Genomic DNA, 20,109 nt, shown 5'->3' with positions numbered 1-20,109 from the left:
CAAGGTTAGCCCACAGGGCGCTGAGCTCTCCCCAGTCTCTGTTCTAGGGAAGGGCCTACTGGGACAGGGCTTTTCAGTGAGGCCTTGAGCAAATTGCTTCATCTCCCTGTGCCTCCTGGCCTCAGTTTGCCCCGCTGTAAAATGGGAATACAATAGCCATTTTTTTCCCCCCCGCCCCAAGATAACGTGTATGTGTGCCGGGTATTCTCCATTCGCTCTCCAACTCCATTCTGTGTCCTGGGAAGCCCCCATCTACAGGCCGCACCCCCAGGCTTCTGGCTGAGTCTTGTCAACGGGAGGGCCCAGCAAGAAACTGCAGAGTAGAAAGAGAGGGTGGGTGGGGTATTTCTCTCCCTTCTCCCTCCTTGCTGTGTTTGGTTCCAGCTCCTGTCGGAGACCCCAGTTCATGTTTTAACGCACTGGCTTGTGGCAATACCTTCCCCTCCTCTTGCACCTTCAGGTGGGACCCCATGTGCTTCTCCAGCCCCTGTTGATTCCCCTGACGGTGCCCGCACCTCTGTAAACAGTCACTTCCTTAAACTCCGCTCAGTTACACTGTTCCCTGCCTGGGCCACAGGATACAGCATGCAAACTGCTCCACACAGAGCCTGGCACGCAGCAGGAGCTCAAAAAGGACACGCCAAAGACAAAGCAAACACTTCTCTATTCTCCTGTGTCCTAGATGATGCCAGCATAAGGGGTAAACGACACAAGATCTAGTTCTAATTCCTAACCGCCAGCAGCATAAAGGCCCTCCTATGCCAGAAGCTCTTGGCTCTCTCAGGGTGACAATGCCCCTGCCTCAGCCATCAGCACATTCATAACCAGCCACAACTATCCAGATTCTAATGTTGGAGGCAGACAACCCACCCAGCCCTGGAAAAGTAGGTGGTACCATACCCTCTTTTTACAGAGGTAAAAACTAAGATTCAGAGAGGTCAACTGACTTGCCAAAGGTCACACAGCACCTAGCACCCGGAAGGCACTCATTCAACATCTGTTGAAAGAAGGAAAAGATGGCTGGATAAGGAAATGGTTCAAACTCAGGTCATTCCAAAATCTGTGTGCTTTTGCACTCCACGTGCCTTCTTACCCCACCGGCAGCAGAGATCTGTGTAACTTCAAAGAGCCTGGCCTGCGTGTCAGGACAACCTGTTTTTCGTACGGATCAAATTCCTTCATTCATCTCCTAGATAGTCATGGAGTATCTGCTGCGGGCCAGGCGCTCAGCCGGGTCTCCCTGAGGTGACGCTTGGAAAAAGTGCAAGGGCGTGCAAATGCCAGCGGCCTGAGCGTGAATAAATAAGGCCTTGACTCGCCTCCTCCTGGGCGTGGGGCTTCTGTGCAGCTTCTGTGCAGCTTCTGTGAACCGCAGCCTCCCCGCCCCTACTGACCCGAGGCCAAGCTCAGCTTTTCCATGCTCCCCCCCCACCCCGCCCGCTCACAGGGCTCCCACAGAGTTCCCTCTCGAAGTGGCTACAACTCCTGGCCAGCCTGGGCCCAGAGCTGTGCCTCAGCCTCTGCCAGTCTGTCCCGTGCCCCTTGAGATCCACGCAGAATAGGTCAGATACAGCCTTGAAAACCCTCTCAGGGGCTTCCCTAGTGGCTCAGTGGTAAAGAATCCTGCAGGAGACACAGGTTCGATCCCTGGTCCAGGAAGATCCCACATGCGGTGCAGCAACCAAGTCCGTGTCCCACAGCTACTGAGACTGTGCTCTAGAGCCCGAGAGCCACAGCTACTGAGCCCACAAGCCACAGCTACTAAAGCCCGTGTACCCTAGAGCCCATGCTCTGCAACAAGAGAAGCCACTGCAATAAGCCCTCGTGCACAGCTAGAGAAAAGCCCGTGTAGCACTGCAGACCCAGCGCAGCCAAAAATAAACAAATAAAAATTATTTTTTCAAAAAAGGAAACAAAACCTTCTCAGGCTCTGAAAGGACCTGCAGTGAATTCTAAGAAGGGAATTCTCCCAAAGCCAGTCACAGAGGAGAGACAGCCTCAGGGAGAGGAAAGAAGTTCCCCATATCACCCAACAAATCTAGAACTCCCAGGCGGCCCTGGAGATCCCTCAACTTGCTTCCTCACAGGAGGTGGGAGCTATTATCCTCTTACATTCTGCAGAAACTGAAGCTTAGTGTGGGTAAGGGCTGCAGAGCTAGTAAGGAGTGGAGTCAGGATTTAAACCCAGATTGGTGTGTGCCCAGACTCATGCCCGGGCACTGCAGCTTCCGTTCTGCTGGGGTTACATCCCAAATGTATATGAGGGTTCTGGGTGGGGACACGGGAGACGAGAAGAACACTTGTCTGAATCAGTTTTTGTCGCTATTGTTCAAAGACACCACTTTGATTAATAATTTCTGCTATCTGGTGAAATATAAATGACCAGCTTGCCACAGCAGACTGGACAAAGCTTCTAGAAGCGTCTTGGTTCCTACTAGAGTAAGATTAGGTTCCGAGCTGGGGGGCAGGCGGGATGAGGGGATTGCACGGGACGTCAGGCAGGATGGCACCCGGACAGACTGATGTCTTCCCTCTTGCCCTCATCTGTTCTGGGCTGGAAGAGCAGGAAGAGCCATGGTCCCCGCAGAAATTGCATCCCAACTCCTCCTGCAAGATCATTCCGGGTGCCCTCAGCCGAGTCTTTTTTCTCCCCAGCCCTGGTCCTCTCCTTCGTAGAGCAGGGGTCAGGGCACACGTCCTACCCTCTGGACCAGTTTCTACAAGGTCCTAAAGGAAGATGCTACATGTGTGGAAATAACTCATGAATGCGCTAGGTATAGAAACAGAAGACGTTCTAGACACTGAGCACTCCACTTGAGGTCAAGGACACGGCCTCCCTCTCTCAAGCCCCCGGCCTCTAAGCCCTGAGTCCTAGCATCTCAGAGTGCACACTTAAGGGCTGGATTGGAACGTGCTGATCTTGGGGTCTGGAGCCGGGGCGTAAACTTCAGCTCGGCCTCCAACATGCTGTGTGGCTTCTGAGTGAACCCTGGCCCTTTCTGGACCCCGTCTCTAGGCTCCCCACCTGTACAACGGGGAGGGTGAATTGAATGAACCCCAAGCACCCATCCACGGAACAGGTCAACTCCAGCACCTTCTTTGATCAGGGTGGGAGGAGTTCCAGACCAGTTCTGGCAAGAGGCCTCACCTCCTGCTGACCTGCATCACTGAACTCCAGGAGGAGAGTCCACGGCTCAGGCAGCCGGAAATGCCCGAGGCAGAGCCTACACCCTGGGAACCTGCTCCTGCTCCAGCTCTGCAGGCTCGGCCATGGCCTCTCTCGCTCTACATCACACACAGCCCTGGGGGACAGGGTTGGCCCCCTTCACTCGGCAGGGTGGAGACCCTACACTTCACCCTCCTCTGTCAGAGGGGGACAATTCACCCCCTTTCAACCTCACAGCCAGTGAGGCTGGCAGCCCCACAGCTTGGGAGGCTGAGCTGTCACAGGCCAAAGGTACCTGGCGCCTGAGTAGGATTGGGTAGCCTGGAGCGGGGAGAAGTCTGCTTCCCTCAGCTCCCCGCTCCCTACCCTGCCAACTTCAGAATGCGGGACCTGAACAGAATGTTGACATAATTGCAAAGCAATGCATACAATTTCCATAAGTTCTACAATATGGTTATAATAAAAACGGACTCTCAGTCCCCTTGGAGACAGACTGAATAAATATTATTCCTCATGATTATTAAAACTCATTAAGTGTGTTTGTAAGGCCTGGGAATTCCCAGTATCTGCCAGTGTCTCCACGTTGCGGGGAGCCTAACCCCAAGCCCAGGGCCTGGCGGGAGACTCGACCCCGGGAAGGAGGAACCCACGAGGTGGTCATCTCCAAGGCAGAAGAGAGCGGAGGCCCGAGCTTTCTGGAAACTCCATCTCATCAATTCCCCCCACCCGGAGGAATTGGCCTCCAGCTGCAGAAAGGTCGTTGCCCCTGGAGACAGTCCCAGGCACGCTGGAGGCATCAAGCCCAAGACCGTCTCCTGCACGTGGAATGTTCTTTCTCTCTCCCTTGATTGTTCGCGCTCACCCTGACCCTTCTTACCCCAAACTCCTCTACCAGGGCCCACAGATCAAATGTCTTACAGGAGCGAGCAGGTAAGAGAAACCAGATGAAAGGGCTGGGTCGGAAGACCAATCATGAGATGTGTGGACGAGTACAGACAAGAGCGGGCCTGTCCTGTCCAAGGAAGCAGCCGCAACCCGGCCACAGCCCATGGGCCACTGCCTCTCTCCCTTCTTCCAAGAAAAGCTGGTCACCCTGTCTTTTATAAGAAAGCTCTCACATTCAAAAAATATTAATCACTTATTAAATATTTTTAAACAAATGTTGCATGTGCCAAATAAAACATATTCAGGACTACCCATGGACAACCTTTGCCTGAAACTTGCGGACAAGCCAGGGGGCTGGAGGAGCTCTGGTCCAGGAGTCAGAGAGCTGGCCTTTGGGGACTGTGGGACCAGGGGCCAGTCAGTTCGTGGTTTTCCTTCAGCCACTCAACCTTTACAGTTATGTTAGCGAGCAGTCACCTGGGGCTTGGGCCAACCAAAGCCCAGAGATGCTCTTACCTGGAGGGGGCCACCAGACCCAAGTTCATCCCAGGGGACTACAGATCTGAGGCAGGATGTACAATTCATGAATATGGGAGAGATGGAGGCATGGGGGGACCCAGGTTCAAGTCGAGGCTCTGCCTGTAACCAGCTCTTCGGTCTAGCTTCTCTTCCTCTGCCCTGATCAAGAGCAACCGCCCAACCACCCCTATCAGCTACTCAAGGTCCAAGCAGAACGCACACCCACCAACTCTTACCGGCAAACCACAGTCTCCCTTGGGTCCTGGAGGTCCCATCAGCAGCAGGAAAGGTGTGGGTCCCACCAGGTGGAAGAACGAATAGCCAGTACTCATGGGCTGGGGGCTGGAGGCCAGGAATCGCGCCGGGGCCAGCGCTGGGGCCGGGGTGGTCTGCTGCCTGGTCCGGGGCTGTCTGGGGCTGGACCCCCTTGTTGGATCGTTTAGCGGGACATCCCGGGCTGCCTTCCCAGATCTGAGTGGGACGGGCTTCCGGGGTCTGGCTTTCTTTGTGGCTTCTGATCCAGTGGGTTTCTTGCTTCCAGTGGAGGCTGAACCAGGAGCGAGAGTGGGAGGCATCGCTGTGGCTGGTGGCCGAGCGGTCCTGGGAGGGCTAGGACTGGGGACAGGTGATGGGGGCGGGACTGTGGGTGGGGGAGGTCTGTGTGTGCTGGTATGGGCAGGAGCCGGCTCACTGGCACGACTACTCATCTTGGCCTCAGCCTGGACTACTGGGGGCAAAGGCTTTTTAGAGGAGGCAGCAGCTGGAGGTAGGGGCCGGGCACTGGGTGGCGGGAGTCTGGGCATGCCGGGGTTCCTCTGGATCGGCTTCACTGTGGGACGGGAGACTTTGGCAGGAATGGGCTGGGAAGTAGGTAGCACCGGCTTCTTGGTGGGTGGGGCTGGCTTTGTGAAGGCAGGCAGAGCTGTCTTCTGGGTGGGGCGGGGGCTTCTGACTGGGGCAATTGAAGGAGAAAGGGCTGAAGGTGTGGCGGGGTGACTTTTGGAGGTCTTAGTGGCTGTGTTCTTCTGCAATGGCTGGACAGGTCTGGGGGAGCTGGCAGGAGAGACCGGGGACACGGGAGGAGGCCCTTCACTGACTGATAGCTTGGCAGGGGACAGAGGGGTCCAGGCTGGATGGGATGTGATGGGCTGGGGCGGGCGTGTGGTGCTAGTCCTCATGGGCTTGACGGGCACAGCAGGCACCACAGTCACCCCAGGCCCCCTGCCTGCCGGCCGTGACCCCAGGGCTGGCGTGGCAGTGGTCAGATTCTCCAGGCCCAACCGGGCGAGGTCGGTCTGGAAGGTGAGGAGTGTGCCAGAGTCTCGGGGGAAGAAGGGTCCCAGCTGGGGCCGGTAGGTGTCAGCCTGTCCACACTGCTTTCTCAGGTGGGTACAGTAATTGTGAGCGACCTGCGCCACGGGGTAGATACTGAACTGGCACAGGGCCCCCTCGAACTGGACCGCGTGCGGGCTCATCTTCCCAAAGAGGAACAAGCCGTCAGGGTCGAGCGCTGGGTCCCTGTGGAAAGGCAGCGAGACGGGCACCCGGTGCTGCCCGCAGGCCGTCACCAGGGTGACCGTGCGGCCGCGGAGCTCCAGGGCCAGGTGGTGCCAGCGCCCGTCGTGGACGTCGAGGTCGAAGGCCACGGAGCGCCGGGGCCCCAGGTGGACCACAGTCTTGCCGGGGAGGAACTGCAGGCCCAGCTGCAGCTTGCGCTTCCGGCTGCGGACGGCGAAGAGGAAGGCATGGTTCACCCGGTGGGAGCAGAGGCTGAGCACCAGCGCCAGCTCCGTGCCCAGGGAGGCGGGGAGGACGGCAGCCGTGGGAGCCTGGAGCCGGGCCCGCTGCGTGAAGATGAAGCCCGTCTGGAACGGGATGACCCCTGGGGGCGGGGGGCTCCGGCCGCCCACCGCCTTCGTCCAGCTGAGGCCCAGCTGCTGGAGGACGTCCACATCTGGAGAGGGAGGGCAGGAGGGGAGAGAGGGCAAGGTCAGGGCCTGCTTCCAGCCACAGCGACAGTGAGGACAGCCCACCCACTGCTGTCTGCCGCCCCGTGGCTGTGAATGACAGAGCAGAGCTGGAACCAGCCCCTTGCTGGGCTGTGTGATCCTGTGTATACACAGACCGTCCTTCACTTCCAATGCAGTTACAGCCCCATACAACAAATGTCACATCCTAAGCAAAGATGCACTTAATACATCTAACCTAGTGAACATCACAGTTTAGCCTAGCCTACCTTAAACTCAGAATACTTATTGTAAGTAAGGTTAAATTATCTCACACAAAGCCTGAAAGTTGCCCAGTCATGTCCAACTCTTTGTGACCCCATAGACTATACAGTCCATGGAATTCTCCAGGCCAGAATACTGGAGTGGGTAGCCTTTCCCTTCTCCAGGGGATATTCCCAACCCAGGGATGGAGCCCAGGTCTCCGGCATTGGGCAGATTCTCTGCCAGCTGAGCCACAAGGGAAGCCCAAGAATACTGGAGTGGGTAGCCTATCCCTTCTCCAGCGGATCTTCCTGACTCAGGAATCGAACCTGGGTCTCCTGCAATGCAGGTGAATTCTTTACCAACTGAGCTATCAGGGAAGCCCCCATACAAAGCCTATTTTACAACAAAGTGCTGAATATCTCATATAATATATTGAGTGCTATACTAAAATCAGGGCTTCTCTGGTGGCTCAGATGGTAAAGAATCCGCCTGCAGTGCAGAAGACCCAGGTTTGACCCCTGGGTCAGGAAGATCCCCTGGAGAAGGGAATGGCAACCCACTCCAGTATTCTTGCCTGGGGAATTCCATGGACAAAAGAATCTGGTGGGCTATAGTCCATGTGGTCACAAAGAGTCGGACATGACTGAGCAACTATCTCACAGACACATACTAAAACCAAGAAACAGAACGATTGTGCCGGTTCAGAGTGGTTTCAGTGTATGGGTTGTTTCCCTTTGTGACCCTATGGTCGACTCGGAGCTGTGGCTGCTGACGCCCAGAGTCCCAAGAGACAAGCATACTACATATCGCTAGCCCAGGAGAAGACTAAAAAGATCAAGATCAAACACTCCAATACAGATTCACTTTTGCACCATCATTAAGTTAAAAAATCATAAATTGAATCATTCTAAGTTAAGGACCATCTGTAAGTGGCTAAAAACACAGACACTGAAGCCAAACTTCCTGAGTTCAAATCCCAGCTCCACCACTTCCTAGGGTTGTGACTTCAGTGCCTCAGTTTCCTCATCTTTTAGATGGGATAATAGTAGTACCAAAACTCAGAAGGACATGGTGAAGATTCAATGAGCTAATGCACTTGGGGGGAAAAGTGGCCTGGCACAAAATAAGCGTGTTTGAAGGATAGCTATTAATAGGAACAATAATGATAATCACCAAATGCTAGAGCTGACAGTATTAGAGACTGCCTAATGTGGCGTGTTGTATGGAGGAGCCTTGTAGGCTGCAGTCCATGGGGTCGCGAAGAGTTGGACACGACTGAAGCGACTTAGCAGCAGCAGGAGCAGCGTGTGGCATGTTTCCCCTTTTCTCTGCCTCAAAAGCCATCTCCTCCAGGAAGCAGTCCCATAAGCGAGGGACCAACAGGAATGTTCGTGTCACCAGAGCTTGGTAAGGATGTCCAGGGGACCGGACTAGTTTCACCATCTTCAGGAACCCTAGTCTGCTAGAGCAGACTGGGGGAGCCGCTGTCTACACGGAAGGTCGGGGACATTTCCAGTGACCCCCCTCTTCCCTGTGTGGCTTTGGAGAGAGCAGAGGAAGCAATCAAGGCATTCTTGTAACCTCTGTCCTCTGGCAAAGGGTTTGGACAACTGACCGTGGTCTGGCCAGGTCATATCCGCCTGGTAATTACAGTGGCAAGAACTTGCCAGAGCAAAAGGAGGGTTTCCAGGGTGTTTATGGAAAGGTTTCCTGACCTTGCCTCTTGTCGGGTCATTCAACCTCCTTCGGTCGGCTGAGCTGCCAGCGCCTGCAGACACCTGCTCGGGAGCCCCATCTCAGCAGGAAAGGACAGGCTGCATCTGGAAGTGGGCTCTGGGAAAGGTCCATAGGCCCCCTCCCCTGAGCTCAGCATCCTGACCCCTGAATGTGGAATGCTCTCTCCCTCATCACCTAGAGTAAGGGGCGTGCGCTGGGCTGAATGTAGCCAGCTCTTCATAGACCCTAGGCTGACTGCTGTGAGCTGGATGGACAGAGAGATAAATGGGCTGGGAGAAACTCAGAACCTGGGCGATGGCGACACGGCAGCATATGGCTCCATAGCAGGCTCTGCAAACAGAAGGCCGGGCTTCAGAGCCGGACGAGACCACCTTAGGTCTGGACTCTGAGCCTCCATTCCCTTCGCTGTAAGATGAGGCTACGAGGAGTGCTGACGTCATCAGGGCCCTGGGAGACGGTAAGGTGGTCTTCCTCTCGATCCTCACCCACCCCTGCACTCTGTGCCTCTGATTAAGTTTCTTCCTGCACTCCCCCGCCCCCCATCTCCCATCCCCAAGCCAGTTTCCCTGCCTGTAAGACAAGAGAAACCAGACCTGGAGGTGGCCATAGAGTCCTAAGAATGTTCTAAACACTGTAGTAGCAGGCTGCTGTTTCAGGCTTGAAGGCTCTTACTCCTCTCTAGGACCCAAGGGCCTTCACTTCCCTTCAAATTCCTCCTTTCTCCCACCTCTGTCTGTCCCCAGGTCCTAAGCTAAAACAAGCCACCATTTAAGGATTCTCTGAGTGGCAGCGTCTTTTATACACTTAATCACGGAAAGCTGCTTACTATTATAAAACACCTCTCACTACAAACAGCTTGAAAGGGAGGAGCTCCTCAGAAAGCCACCTCTCCTCTCTCCCCGCCCCACCTCACCTGGGATGCCCTGCAGACCTCTCTCTCTGCACCCTACCACTTACAGCCCCTCGCACTCGCCCTGGGAAGATGACAACTGGCCAGGCCAGGGGGTACTGAGGAGGTTCCCCTTATCACCCTCTCCAGGTGGGCTCTAAAGCTGATACCAGGCAGTCTCCAGGCCTCCCCCACATACTCGCTGCAGTTCAGGGGCCAAGTCCTCCCAACTCAGCTACCTGGAGCTGGCAGAGGTGGTCACCACTAGCCTCCAGGAGCCTCTGACCACTGCGGGCTCCATGGAGACACAGAAGGGCCACCCTTGCCCCAACTTCACAGGTAAATATATAATCAACAATAAGAAGAACTAATGCTTATTGAGCATTTACTACGTACCAAGTGCTTTACAGGCATTAACTCTTGACTCTCTCCGTCATCTATGAAGCAGGTACTGTCTGTCATCCCCACTCTTTCGCAGAAGAGGGTGAGAAAGCTGAGCCATATATAGTGTTGGGTTGGCCAAAGGTTCATTTGGGTACCCCCCCCCATAACAAATGAAATTTTTGGCCAACCCAATAACTTGCCCAGGGTCACACAGCTTATAATCAGAGGCACAGCTGGGCTTTAAACCCAGGCTGCTTGGCCCCAGGTCCTTGCTTCATCACTGCACCTTCCTGCACTGGAGCCCCTCAACTGCTTGGAAGGCAGGCTAGAGACTCAAGCAGGAAGGATCCCATCAGAGGAGAGGAGCTGGGGGACCGGGGAATGAATTCAGCGCAACGCCGAGATGGAGGGACCCGGCCAGCTGGCCACAGCAAGATCCCTTTATTACATAAACCTGGCTTCACGCTGCCCCAGCCTCTCTGCCCCCCGCCCCCCTTCCCAGTGCCTGACTCAGGACTCTGGACAGCTGTTCACCTACTTTGTGGGGGAAACAGCAAGCTTGGAAAATATGACATTTGCACAAAATGTTGCTGGGCGGCAGAAGTCTCTTCCGGGCACAGCCCTCCCCTCCCAGGGGCCCAATCCCTGCCCAGCAGCCAGGTCAGGCCACAGGGGCTCTGGGAGTGCCCGGGTGCCTGTCCCGGCACACAGGCCGGGCGTGGAGGAGGGGGAGGGGCTGCTATTTTAAGAGGCATTGTGGCTGCTTGACAAACAGATGTGGGAGAGGTTTCAGTTTCCATGGGCAGCTATGTAGCCAGTCCCCCCCGGCCCCCCGCTGCCTGGGGCCCCCTGGACAGATCCTCAGGGACAGCAGGGAAAAGCAGCATCTCACGGGGAGGGGAGTGCAGATCACAGGAGTAGGCAAGGATGCTGGAGTCCTTCATGCCTCTTGTCAGCCCTTCTTGGGGTACCCATCAGACAAAGGGGGACAACTGAGGCTTACTGACCTAGTGTAACTTACTCACATTCTGCCCTGGAGAGGAACAAAAGCATCGCCTCTCTACATTTCTGCACTGAGCGCTTCCTACCCTCACAAAACATCAAACGGGATGCTTTCAAGGCCGGAGAGAATTTGTTAATGATTGGCTCCATTCTACTGATGAGAAAATCGAGGTACTGAGTTCCCCATCAGGGGCACCGATGTCTCCTACCCCTGCATTCCCAGATCCCTTCCGTCCTGCTTTGTCTCCCCCGGACAAAGAGAAGAGACAGTTACCTTCAGGAGCTCCTTGGGTGGAGGCCAGGTGACAGGTGAGCGAGACTAAGATCCAGGTGAAGAGAAACCCCCTAGAGACCAGGAGACACAAGCAGATGTGGCATCAGCTTCCACCCCTCGCGTCCAGATCCGGCCGGGGAGTTGGGAGGGAATCCTTCAGCCCCAGTCCCACCTTGGTCCTGCCCAGGGGAGGTGGGAGGTGAGATGCAGACTCTAGGACCCCATTGGACCAGCCCACACTCCTGGGGTCCAGGCACAGTCTTCTGAAAAAGGAACTGCTTACACAGTACAAATACAATCTCGCTTTTTACAGATCAGTAAATCAAGGTCACAGGCAGGAAGCCCTGCCCTGGACATCAGGAGACGCAGGGTCCAGATCAAAATCTGCCACTGATGCCCTGGGCAACAAAGACCAGCCCCTGCCCCTCCCTGTCTCTGGACCTCAGTCTCCCCATCTGTGTTATGGCCTCAGGACCTTGAGACCCAATAGGCAGCAGAGCCAGGGAGGAAAGGTCAGCAGGAAGACCAGAGGGATCTGCTTAGATGACAGGTATCTTCAAAGGGCAGGAAAGAGAAGAACTCAGTCTCCAGACTCAGGGCCAGGGGTGGGAGACGACCGCTTAGCCAGGACCACTGCATGTAAAGGAAGCTGCCTACTAGCTTCATGCTCACAGAGAATGGAAGAGGGAGGAGAGAAGGGGAGACAATGGGGAGTCAGGCTCCCCCCAGGTGCAAACCTGGCCCCATTGCATACCAGCTATATGACCCTGGATGAGTCCCTCAGCCTCCCTGAGCCTGTCTCCTTCTCTGCAATTCAGCTGACGTTCCCTATCTTGCAAGCCAGGCGTGAGGATTAAGTGAGCTCATGCATGTCAAGGGCTCGGACTGCTGCCAGCCACAGAAGTGCTTCTTAGACCAACCCTGCTGCCCTTGCAAGCTGGATCCCAGAAGGGTTAATGCTCTGCTCAGGGGCTCCTGCCAAGATGGGCAGAGGCAGTGATCCGATTTCACCTTCCTGTGGGAGCAGCCACTGGTGACACCCGAAGCCACTGGGGCATCTGATCCCCAGGCAGGCAAAGGGGAGGGCGGCACGTGGCCAGAGTGGGCCAGCCAGGAGGCAGGCAGAAAGAACCCCGCCAGGCGGGTGGTGAGGGCAAAGGCTGGGACACGCTGGCCCAGGATCCATTTCCAAGAGGAAGGCTAGGATGGTGTGCTTCTGGGGAATTGTGTAATCCAGGAAACCCATCTGCCAGAGTGGATGTCGGGAGCCCCAGGTTCTTCCTAGCTCCCTGGAGGCCTTGGAAAACAAGCTCACACTCTGTGATTTAATAGCAAATCCTCCAATTTAATTGTAATTAGCATCAATGGTAATCCTGACCTAGACAATGTGGAAGGCACCGGTGGTTACCTACCCATAGCCTTCCCCCTCTTCTTGCTTGTTCTGGGAGACATGAACTTCAAAGGAAATTGGATGACTCTGGATAGATCTAAGTCCATCTTGGGAATTTGCCATGCCAGTGACTGGTTTAGGCCTGCATATATGACGCAAATGTGGCCAATGAGATGCCAGGAATGTCTGTCAGGACCTCAAAGAAAGCATTTCAAAGGAACACAGGAAGGGCTTTCTTCTAGCCTTTCAATGTTGTTGAATGAAGGCTTGCTGCTGCAGCCGTTTTGTGTACATGAGGTGACAAGCCACATGAACATGTGAGAACGCCAGAATGGAAGAACGGTGGGTGTTTGATGACACTTGAGACGCTAAATTGGCCAATCCTATTACGGCTTTTCCTTTGGACCTCTGGATATAGGAGGTAATGAGTCCCTTACTGCTTAAGCCATGTTCAACTGGGAATTACATGCAGCATAAGGCAAGCTAACTGAAACAGCATTCAGACGCTGATGGCAGTCCCTTGAAAGCCTTCAGCTTCTGGGCCTTAGCACATGCTAATCTTTAGTGCTCTGGACTCCACTCTTTTGCCTGGTCAGCTCCCACTCACGTGTTAGAGTGCAGCCAGGATGTCATTTCCCACAGTCTGCTGCACGTACCTCCCCAGGTATCCCATGTGTGTCTGTCTATTTTTCTGTCTCATTTTCTAACTCAAGTCCCTGAAGGGCAGGGCCCACGTCTGTCTTGGATTCCCAGCACCTGGCAGGCATGTAGTAAGTGTTCAGTGTATTTTTACAGAAGAAATGAATGTCGTCTGGAACTACAGGACTCTGAACTTTAAAAAGTATCTTCCCAAAGACTTAATGCCAGTAGGCCCACCCCACCTCTGACTTTTTCCAAGGGTGCTCCTGGATAACCCTTGCTCCCTCCTTCTCTTCTCCAATCTGCTGCCACCGCTGAGAATGGTTTTCACGTGGGACCTGTCCTCCCTGTCTCCAGCTTACCACCAGGAATAACAAAAGGTCGGTGCCTAGCTGTCCTGAGTTGGGGAGAGGGCTCGAGGCTGACCCTTCTGGCGTGACCTGCCTACTTGGAGCAAATGGTAGCCCCATCAGCTACGACAAACGATAAGAGGCAGCTCTTTTTGATTTGACAAAAACTGAGCCTTAGGGAGGGCAGGTACTTTCTCAAGGTCACCGTGGGCAGCCTCTGGGGACTAGGTCCTTTTTCCCATACCCACCAGGTAGCTACTCCAGGAAACTGACCAGATCTACTGAGGAAGAGCCGTCTCCTACATACTAGTCTTGGTAGTTCCAAAGCACAACTGCATATCAAAGGCTCTGAGAAGTTCTGCAATAAAGAAATCAACTGCCCTTTCTGTTGGTCAGCAGTCCCTGAAACTAGAGGACCAGGGTACTCATTTCTCTTGAGAAGACCTCTTCAGAAGACAGTGCTCCTGGCTCTGCAGGGTTCCTGCAACCTCACTAGGTTCTCTTTCATTTCCTTTCAGTCTCCTCTTTTCCCAGCCTTTTCCAGGCACCAGCCCTCACTCCTTGAGTCTCTCCCTGTGTCGTCACATCCACCCTTCTTAGGATGCTCCCCAAGCTGATAAAGACAGGCCAGGTGGAGAGGAGAGGGTACAAGAACCACGCACATCCTTCTCGGTCAATTTCTCCTGCTGGAGTTATGCCAAGGTGACTACCCTGTAGAGAATAAAAGGATAAATTCAGAGGCAATAGTTGTAATCCCAGGAGAAAGAAGACTCCCAGGGGAGATGGGATCACACTAGCCCCTTCAATTAAGCTTCCTAACACCGTGGTTTCTAACTCGAGAATTTCAGCCCTGAAAGAGCTATTTAAAAAAATATTTGCCTCCCTTTCATTCACCTCAACAAATGCAACTGACCCTCTCAGACCTGGATTCCTTGTGCACTTGACCCAGAAACTGCCAAAGTATAGCAAAGGAGTGTTGAGTGCGAGTGAAGTGGGATTTCCTGGTGGCTCAGCTGGTACAGAATCCGCCTGCAATGTGGGAGACCTGGGTTCGATCCCTGGGTTGGGAAGATCCCCTAGAGAAGGGAACCCACTCCAGGATTCTGGCCTGGAGAGTTCCACGGACTATATAGTCCATGGGGTTGCAATGAGTCGGACACGACCGTGTGACTTTCACTTCACTTCATAGAGTGGGAGAAGGTCCTCTGAGATGATTTCGAGGCCAGATTCTAGTCTCATCCCCTTTGTAGAAATGGGCCACTGGGGCCCAGAGAGGGGAAGCAACTTGCCCAAAGCCACACAGCATGCCAGTGACCCACATCATCTGACTCCACTACTTAGCAGACCATTTTCGCTTGACTCATCTCCCAAGAAGAAATCAAAGACTTACAGGGACTTCCTACTTGCCAGAGACCAGAGTCCCAGCCTTCACCAACAGGAAAGAGATGCAGCCTAGGGAGCCAACAGCCATCTAAGTAAGCTCCAGGCCTGGAAAGTTGGCTCCCAGAGGGAGGCCCTGCCAATTCTTTTGCTCCCGTTCCAATCCTGTTTAGGCTACTGCTAATAACGTTTAGTGCCTGAGCTGGCTCAGAGCTTTGTTCTTCCAGACTTCTGTTTTCACCACTGACTCGTGGGCCTTGGCTCAGCGAAGCCAGGGCTCCAGAATGTCGGGAAGACCAGAGCACAGGGGCCAGAGACGGCAGAAGGCGGCCGGAACGGAAGCCATGAGTTCGGGAGCCTGACCTTGGAGACACAGACTGGCCACCGAGCCCTCCAAGAAGGGAACCCAGGTGTTCCTCTCTGGACCATGAGGCTGCCAGAACCTGCAGCTGGCTTGCATGGTTTCTTCCTCCATCCTTGTTACCTGAGAACACAGGGGAGCTTCAGGGACCGATACCAGTCTGAACATCCACTGTGCACTCAGAGCTAAGACCTGGGGCATAGAAACACGAGGCCAAGTGGACCCATGGTCTCTGGGCTTGGCTGTGCTCCCATGGAGCGAGCGGGGAAGGATGCTGGCCAGAGGACCACAGAAAAGAGAGGAGGGGTGGACCTGTCCCACCTGCCTCCATGGACTGGCCAGGCCCCATGTGCCCAGACAGCCACTCCCGGGCCTTCTTCACACCTTACACCTCTTCTATGGGAACACAGACAGGTCATCTGTCTGGACAGGATGCGGCCCAGAATTTTCCCACTGACTCACACATCCATTCAAGATGAAGTGAATAATGATAAAAATAGCAGCTGCCGTTTGTTGAGCACTTACTATATGCCAGGCCCTGTTCTAAAAGCCTTTTACAAGCACAGCCCCACTAATCCTCACCAAACCCTGCTTGCTGGAAATGAAGATGCCTATTTGAGGACGAGAAAAAGGAGAAGCAGAAAGGCAAGGTGCCCGCCCCAGCTTGCAGAACAGAGGCAGGGATTCACATGGCCTGCCATGCTCTCCTGGCTCATGGGTGTGAGTTTATGTTTTGCTTCTGTTTCCACCATCAATTGACATGGCATTTCGTGGGTCGGGCAGGTTATGGGGTATCAAGAGGGTCCCTGAAACACAGAGAGGGAGGAAGAGAACATGCCAATAAAGTAACAGGTAGAGTGTGCTTAGAGAGGGACAGACAGGGGGTTACATGTGAAGGGCAGGGCCCCCGCCAATGCAACACCAGGGTTGCTGATGGCTACTGGATTGAGCCTGGTGGGTGGTGGGGGGCGGTACAGCAGGCTTATGGAAGCATATGGAAGGGGGAGTGCTCTGAGGACAGGGAGGACGGAGAAGCAAAGAGAAGCCAGGGATGCTCCATAACAGTGTCCTGGAACCTGATCTGGGAGGTGCAGAAGAGCAAAGCTAGGAGGCCAGAGGGCATAGCATCTGGGGTACTGCAGCAGCAAGGGAGGCAGAGGCTGGGCCTCAAAGCCGCGTGACTGCCCACTTGTCTAAAGCTTGGGCCCCACTGTGGGGTGCTCTCCTGGCACCGCTTTTCTACCCAACCGCTGGCATCTGCCCTGGCACAGGGTCTCCTGGAGAAAATGAGTCAGCAGTGTGCTTACTGGTGGTGGTGGTGGTGGTGGTGATGGTGGGGTGTGTGTGTGTATGTGTGTGTGCGTGCGTTGCGGTGGGAGTGGGGCGCGGGGGAATCTCAGCCAGCCAGCTTTTTCCAAGACATGGGAAAGAAAGGGGGCGGCGTCGCCCCCCTGATCCCAGCACAGAGGGGGCAGGACCCGGTGGGGGCAGGGCGGAGCTGCAACCCAGACCAGCCTCTTGGGAACAGTCCCTGCTCCTGGGGGCAGAATGGGCAGGGAGCAAGTTCTCTGCTTCTCCAGGCAGACGGTGAGCATGAACCACAGTCCGTGGGGCCCTGAGGGGCTGTTCCCCGCCTGCTCACTCCCACACACACCCACACCAGTGACTCCTCCTGCACACGCTCACTCTTTACAACTCCTACTCCACAGGCTGGGAACCAGAGATTCCTTGGCCCTCAGGGGCCCGCGGGGGCTCACATCTGTACCATGAGGGGTTCGAATTAGTCATCTCCCGGGGCCCTTTCTGCCCTGACATGCTGGTTCTCACTTTTTCTAACAGACATAACGGGAAAGCGACAGGAACTCAGGACCACCCCCGCTCCCACCCCCACCCCTCCCCAAGCAAGGAAGCGCTGAGACACCCAGACCCAAACAGACGGACACACACGCGGCGATTTCCAGAAACAGAGGACGTGCAAAGACACAGACACCGAAACAGAAGCAGGAGCCCTGGGAATCTGCAGACGCTTTCCCGAGAACAGACAGAAACCGAGACTTACAGGCTGGGGACCTGTGGACACCCACACTGGAACACGTCGAGACAGCCAGAAACGGAGACCCCTCCTCCCCCAAGCATCCAAAGAACCCCCTCCGCCTCCCCCGCCCACCGCTCCAGGCACCACCCCCAGCCCTCAATCTCGACCCCGGGGCGGGCTCTGCAGCGACCCTCCCCAGCTCGGCCCCCGCCCCAGCGCGATCCGGCCGCCGCGCCAGGCGGGGCAGGGCGGGCAGCGCTCGGCTCGCCAACCCTCTTCGGGCCGGGGGCGCTGCCCGCGTTAACCCTTGGCGGCCCGCCCTGCAGGGGCGCAGGAAGGGGCAGGAAGCTGACGTTCCGCTGGAAGCGTCCCGCGCGGCGGGGAACCCCAGCCCGCCCCGGAGCTGGAGCCTCCAGAAGCTGGGGAGGGGGCGTCCCCGAGCCCGTACTCACCCCCCTTGCGCCGCCGCCGCCGCTGCTGTGCCTCGGGTCCCCCGCGCCGATCCCGCTCCCATGGCGGGCCCCTACTTCATGCTCCCGAGCCCGGGGGGCAAGTGTGGGCGCGCCCCATGGGGCCGCCAGCCCCCCGCCCCGCCGCGCCAGGCCGGCTCAGAGCGCGCGGCCCCCGCGCCCCCAGCGCAGTCCGGCTCCCAGGGGCGCCCGAGCAAGCAGGCAGCGCGGCCGGAGCTCCGCGGGCGCCCGCGCCAGGCCCATGGTCCCAGGAGTCCCGGCGCCGCGCTCGCCCCTGCCTCGCTCTTTTCTGCTTCCACCGAAAAGGAAGAAGAAGCAGAAGAGAGAAAAAAAAAGATGATCAAACTTTTGGAGGCGGGCTGCTGGCGGTCCCCTGAGACAGAGCAAGGCCGGGCGAGGGCGCGCGGAGGGCGGTAGAAGCTGCCTCCCCGCCGGCCTGGGGGAGGAGAGGAAAAGGAAGGATTTGGGGGAAATGAAGGCGATTTAAAGTCTCGGCCCGCGGTGGCTCTCCACCTTCTCTCCTCCCCGCGCCGGGCCGCCCTCTGCTGCCCCCTGCTGCCCCCTGCCGGCCACAGCCGGGGACACAGCCTCCGCTCGCCCACTGCTGTCCCGCGGGGACACCCCACCCCCCAGCCCCCTTGTAAAGATGGGGAAACTGAGATTCACAGAGAGGAGAGGGTCGGCCAATACTGTACAGCAGGATGTTCGCAGTTCGGAGATTCAGGACCTCTTTGTGAGACTGGGAGTCCCTGAGTTGGGGGCAAAGATAGAGGAGGTAAGGGGACATGCTTCTGCTGAAAGGAATCCGAAGTTCCAAGGAGTTCCAGGGATAAATCTGGGACCAGGGCTCGGTGTCCTGACTCCCATGAAAACAGCAACCAGTGTCCCACCACACACACACACACACACACACACACACACACACACACACACACACACACCTATTTTCGTCTCAGATTCACAGCATCCTGGAGAGCGGACTTTCCTGGGCACGTAGTGGGTGGGTTTGTTAAATGCTGGTCACCTCTCTCTCCCCAGTCTTCCCTGGTGGCTCAGACCGTAAAGCGTCTGCCTACAATGCGGGATCTCTATCTGTACGCGGTGAGAAACGCGAGTTTAACCTACCTCCCCACCTCAGCGTAGACCAAAGTCTCACTCAGACCACCCCCAACCCCCCGCCGCCGGAGCGCAGAAATGCACACCTTGAAGACGCCACAAACACCCGGCAAATTCACACACTCCCAGGTCCAGTCCGAACCCTGGCATTAGAAGCCCCTCCGCCTCCACCTCCAACGGCTTGTTCACATTCCCACACATTTCTACACTTGCTCCAAGTTCAGACACACACTCACTCACATGCAAGCGCAGCTACGCACTCCTTCTGGGCTCACAGGCACCCACCCTGGGGTGTCTGGAATCGAGCGCACACCCAGACTCTACACACGCAGATGCATGCACATTAGTGCTTACGTGCGCGTAAATGCACACTAGCCTAGTCAGATCCTCCCAACGTACACAGCCGCGTGCATACGTCTCATACATACCTTCACGTGCCCACACACCCAACGTAACAGCCCAAGTGCACACACACGCGCCCTACCCCCACCTGCACAGAGCTTTCCGTTAGTACCCACTGCACGCGGAGGGCACACACTCACTCCTCGCACATGCACCTCCTCCCCACTCGCGCGTATCTTTACGCACACACACACCCGTATCCCTAGCGCTCCAGGAACCCAGGGGCACTTACTGGATCCCTAGGTGCGAGGCTGGACGGTCGGTCCTTCCTCGGGCGCCTAACGGCATTTGTATTCATGGGTCCCCGCAGCCCCTGGCGCGGGCGCGGGGGCGGGGGTGCGGGGTCCCCTTCCCTAAACTGGGCGCGGGCGCTCGGAGCGCAGCGGCACCGGGAGGGGCATGGGCGCGCTGGGCTGCGCCACCCGCCGGGTCCGCCTGCGCTGGAACTTCAGCCGCTCTGCGTCCTCGGACTCCAGCACGGGCTCCGGGTGCGGGGGGCGGTTCATAGGTGCAGGGGCCGCTGCGCCCGCGGGGCCTTTTGAAGTCTCCGCTGGGGGCGGGGAGGGGGCGCTGAAGGCAGCCTTTTAAACCGTGGCTGCACGCGGGCTCGGTCGAGCAAGGTGTCTGGTTTCAGCAACTTTAGGAAAAGTCCCAAGCCTAAAGGGGGGGCGGTGGTGGGGGGAGGAGGGAGCGGAGGGCGAGCCAAGCAAGTTAGAAAAAGCAGCAGCAAGGCTGTGCGAGGCTTCCTGCAGGGGGCAGAGCACCCGAGGCTGCCAGGAGGGAGGCTCAGCTTGGTACTGCGGTACCCGCAGGCGGCTGGATGGCACGTGGACCCACCCTCGCATGGCCACGTTGAACTTGAGTTCTTAACCTCCACCTGGCCGAGCCCCAGGCGTG

The 20,109-nt window shown here is 56.4% G+C and overlaps 1 protein-coding gene across 3 annotated transcripts in view; it reads right to left on the bottom strand.

Moving 5' to 3' along the window:
* The window catches only part of COL27A1 (collagen type XXVII alpha 1 chain), a 153,262-nt gene extending 133,701 nt beyond the window's left edge, over window positions 1-19,561 (bottom strand). The window contains exons 1-3 of one of the 3 annotated variants that reach the window (XM_059889056.1): window positions 19,445-19,561; window positions 11,070-11,140; window positions 4,807-6,524 (exon numbers count right to left, since the gene is read on the bottom strand). In XM_059889056.1, coding sequence (XP_059745039.1) covers window positions 4,807-6,524; window positions 11,070-11,140; window positions 19,445-19,500 — 1,845 coding nt within the window. In that variant the 5' untranslated portion in view covers window positions 19,501-19,561. 3 annotated transcript variants of the gene reach the window in all.
* Between the last annotated feature and the right edge of the window lie 548 nt (window positions 19,562-20,109).

Source organism: Bos taurus, chromosome 8 (genome assembly GCF_002263795.3).
Source record: "Bos taurus isolate L1 Dominette 01449 registration number 42190680 breed Hereford chromosome 8, ARS-UCD2.0, whole genome shotgun sequence".
In the NCBI taxonomy this organism is placed as follows: domain Eukaryota; kingdom Metazoa; phylum Chordata; class Mammalia; order Artiodactyla; family Bovidae; genus Bos; species Bos taurus.
This window is presented reverse-complemented; position numbering and strand designations above follow the sequence as displayed.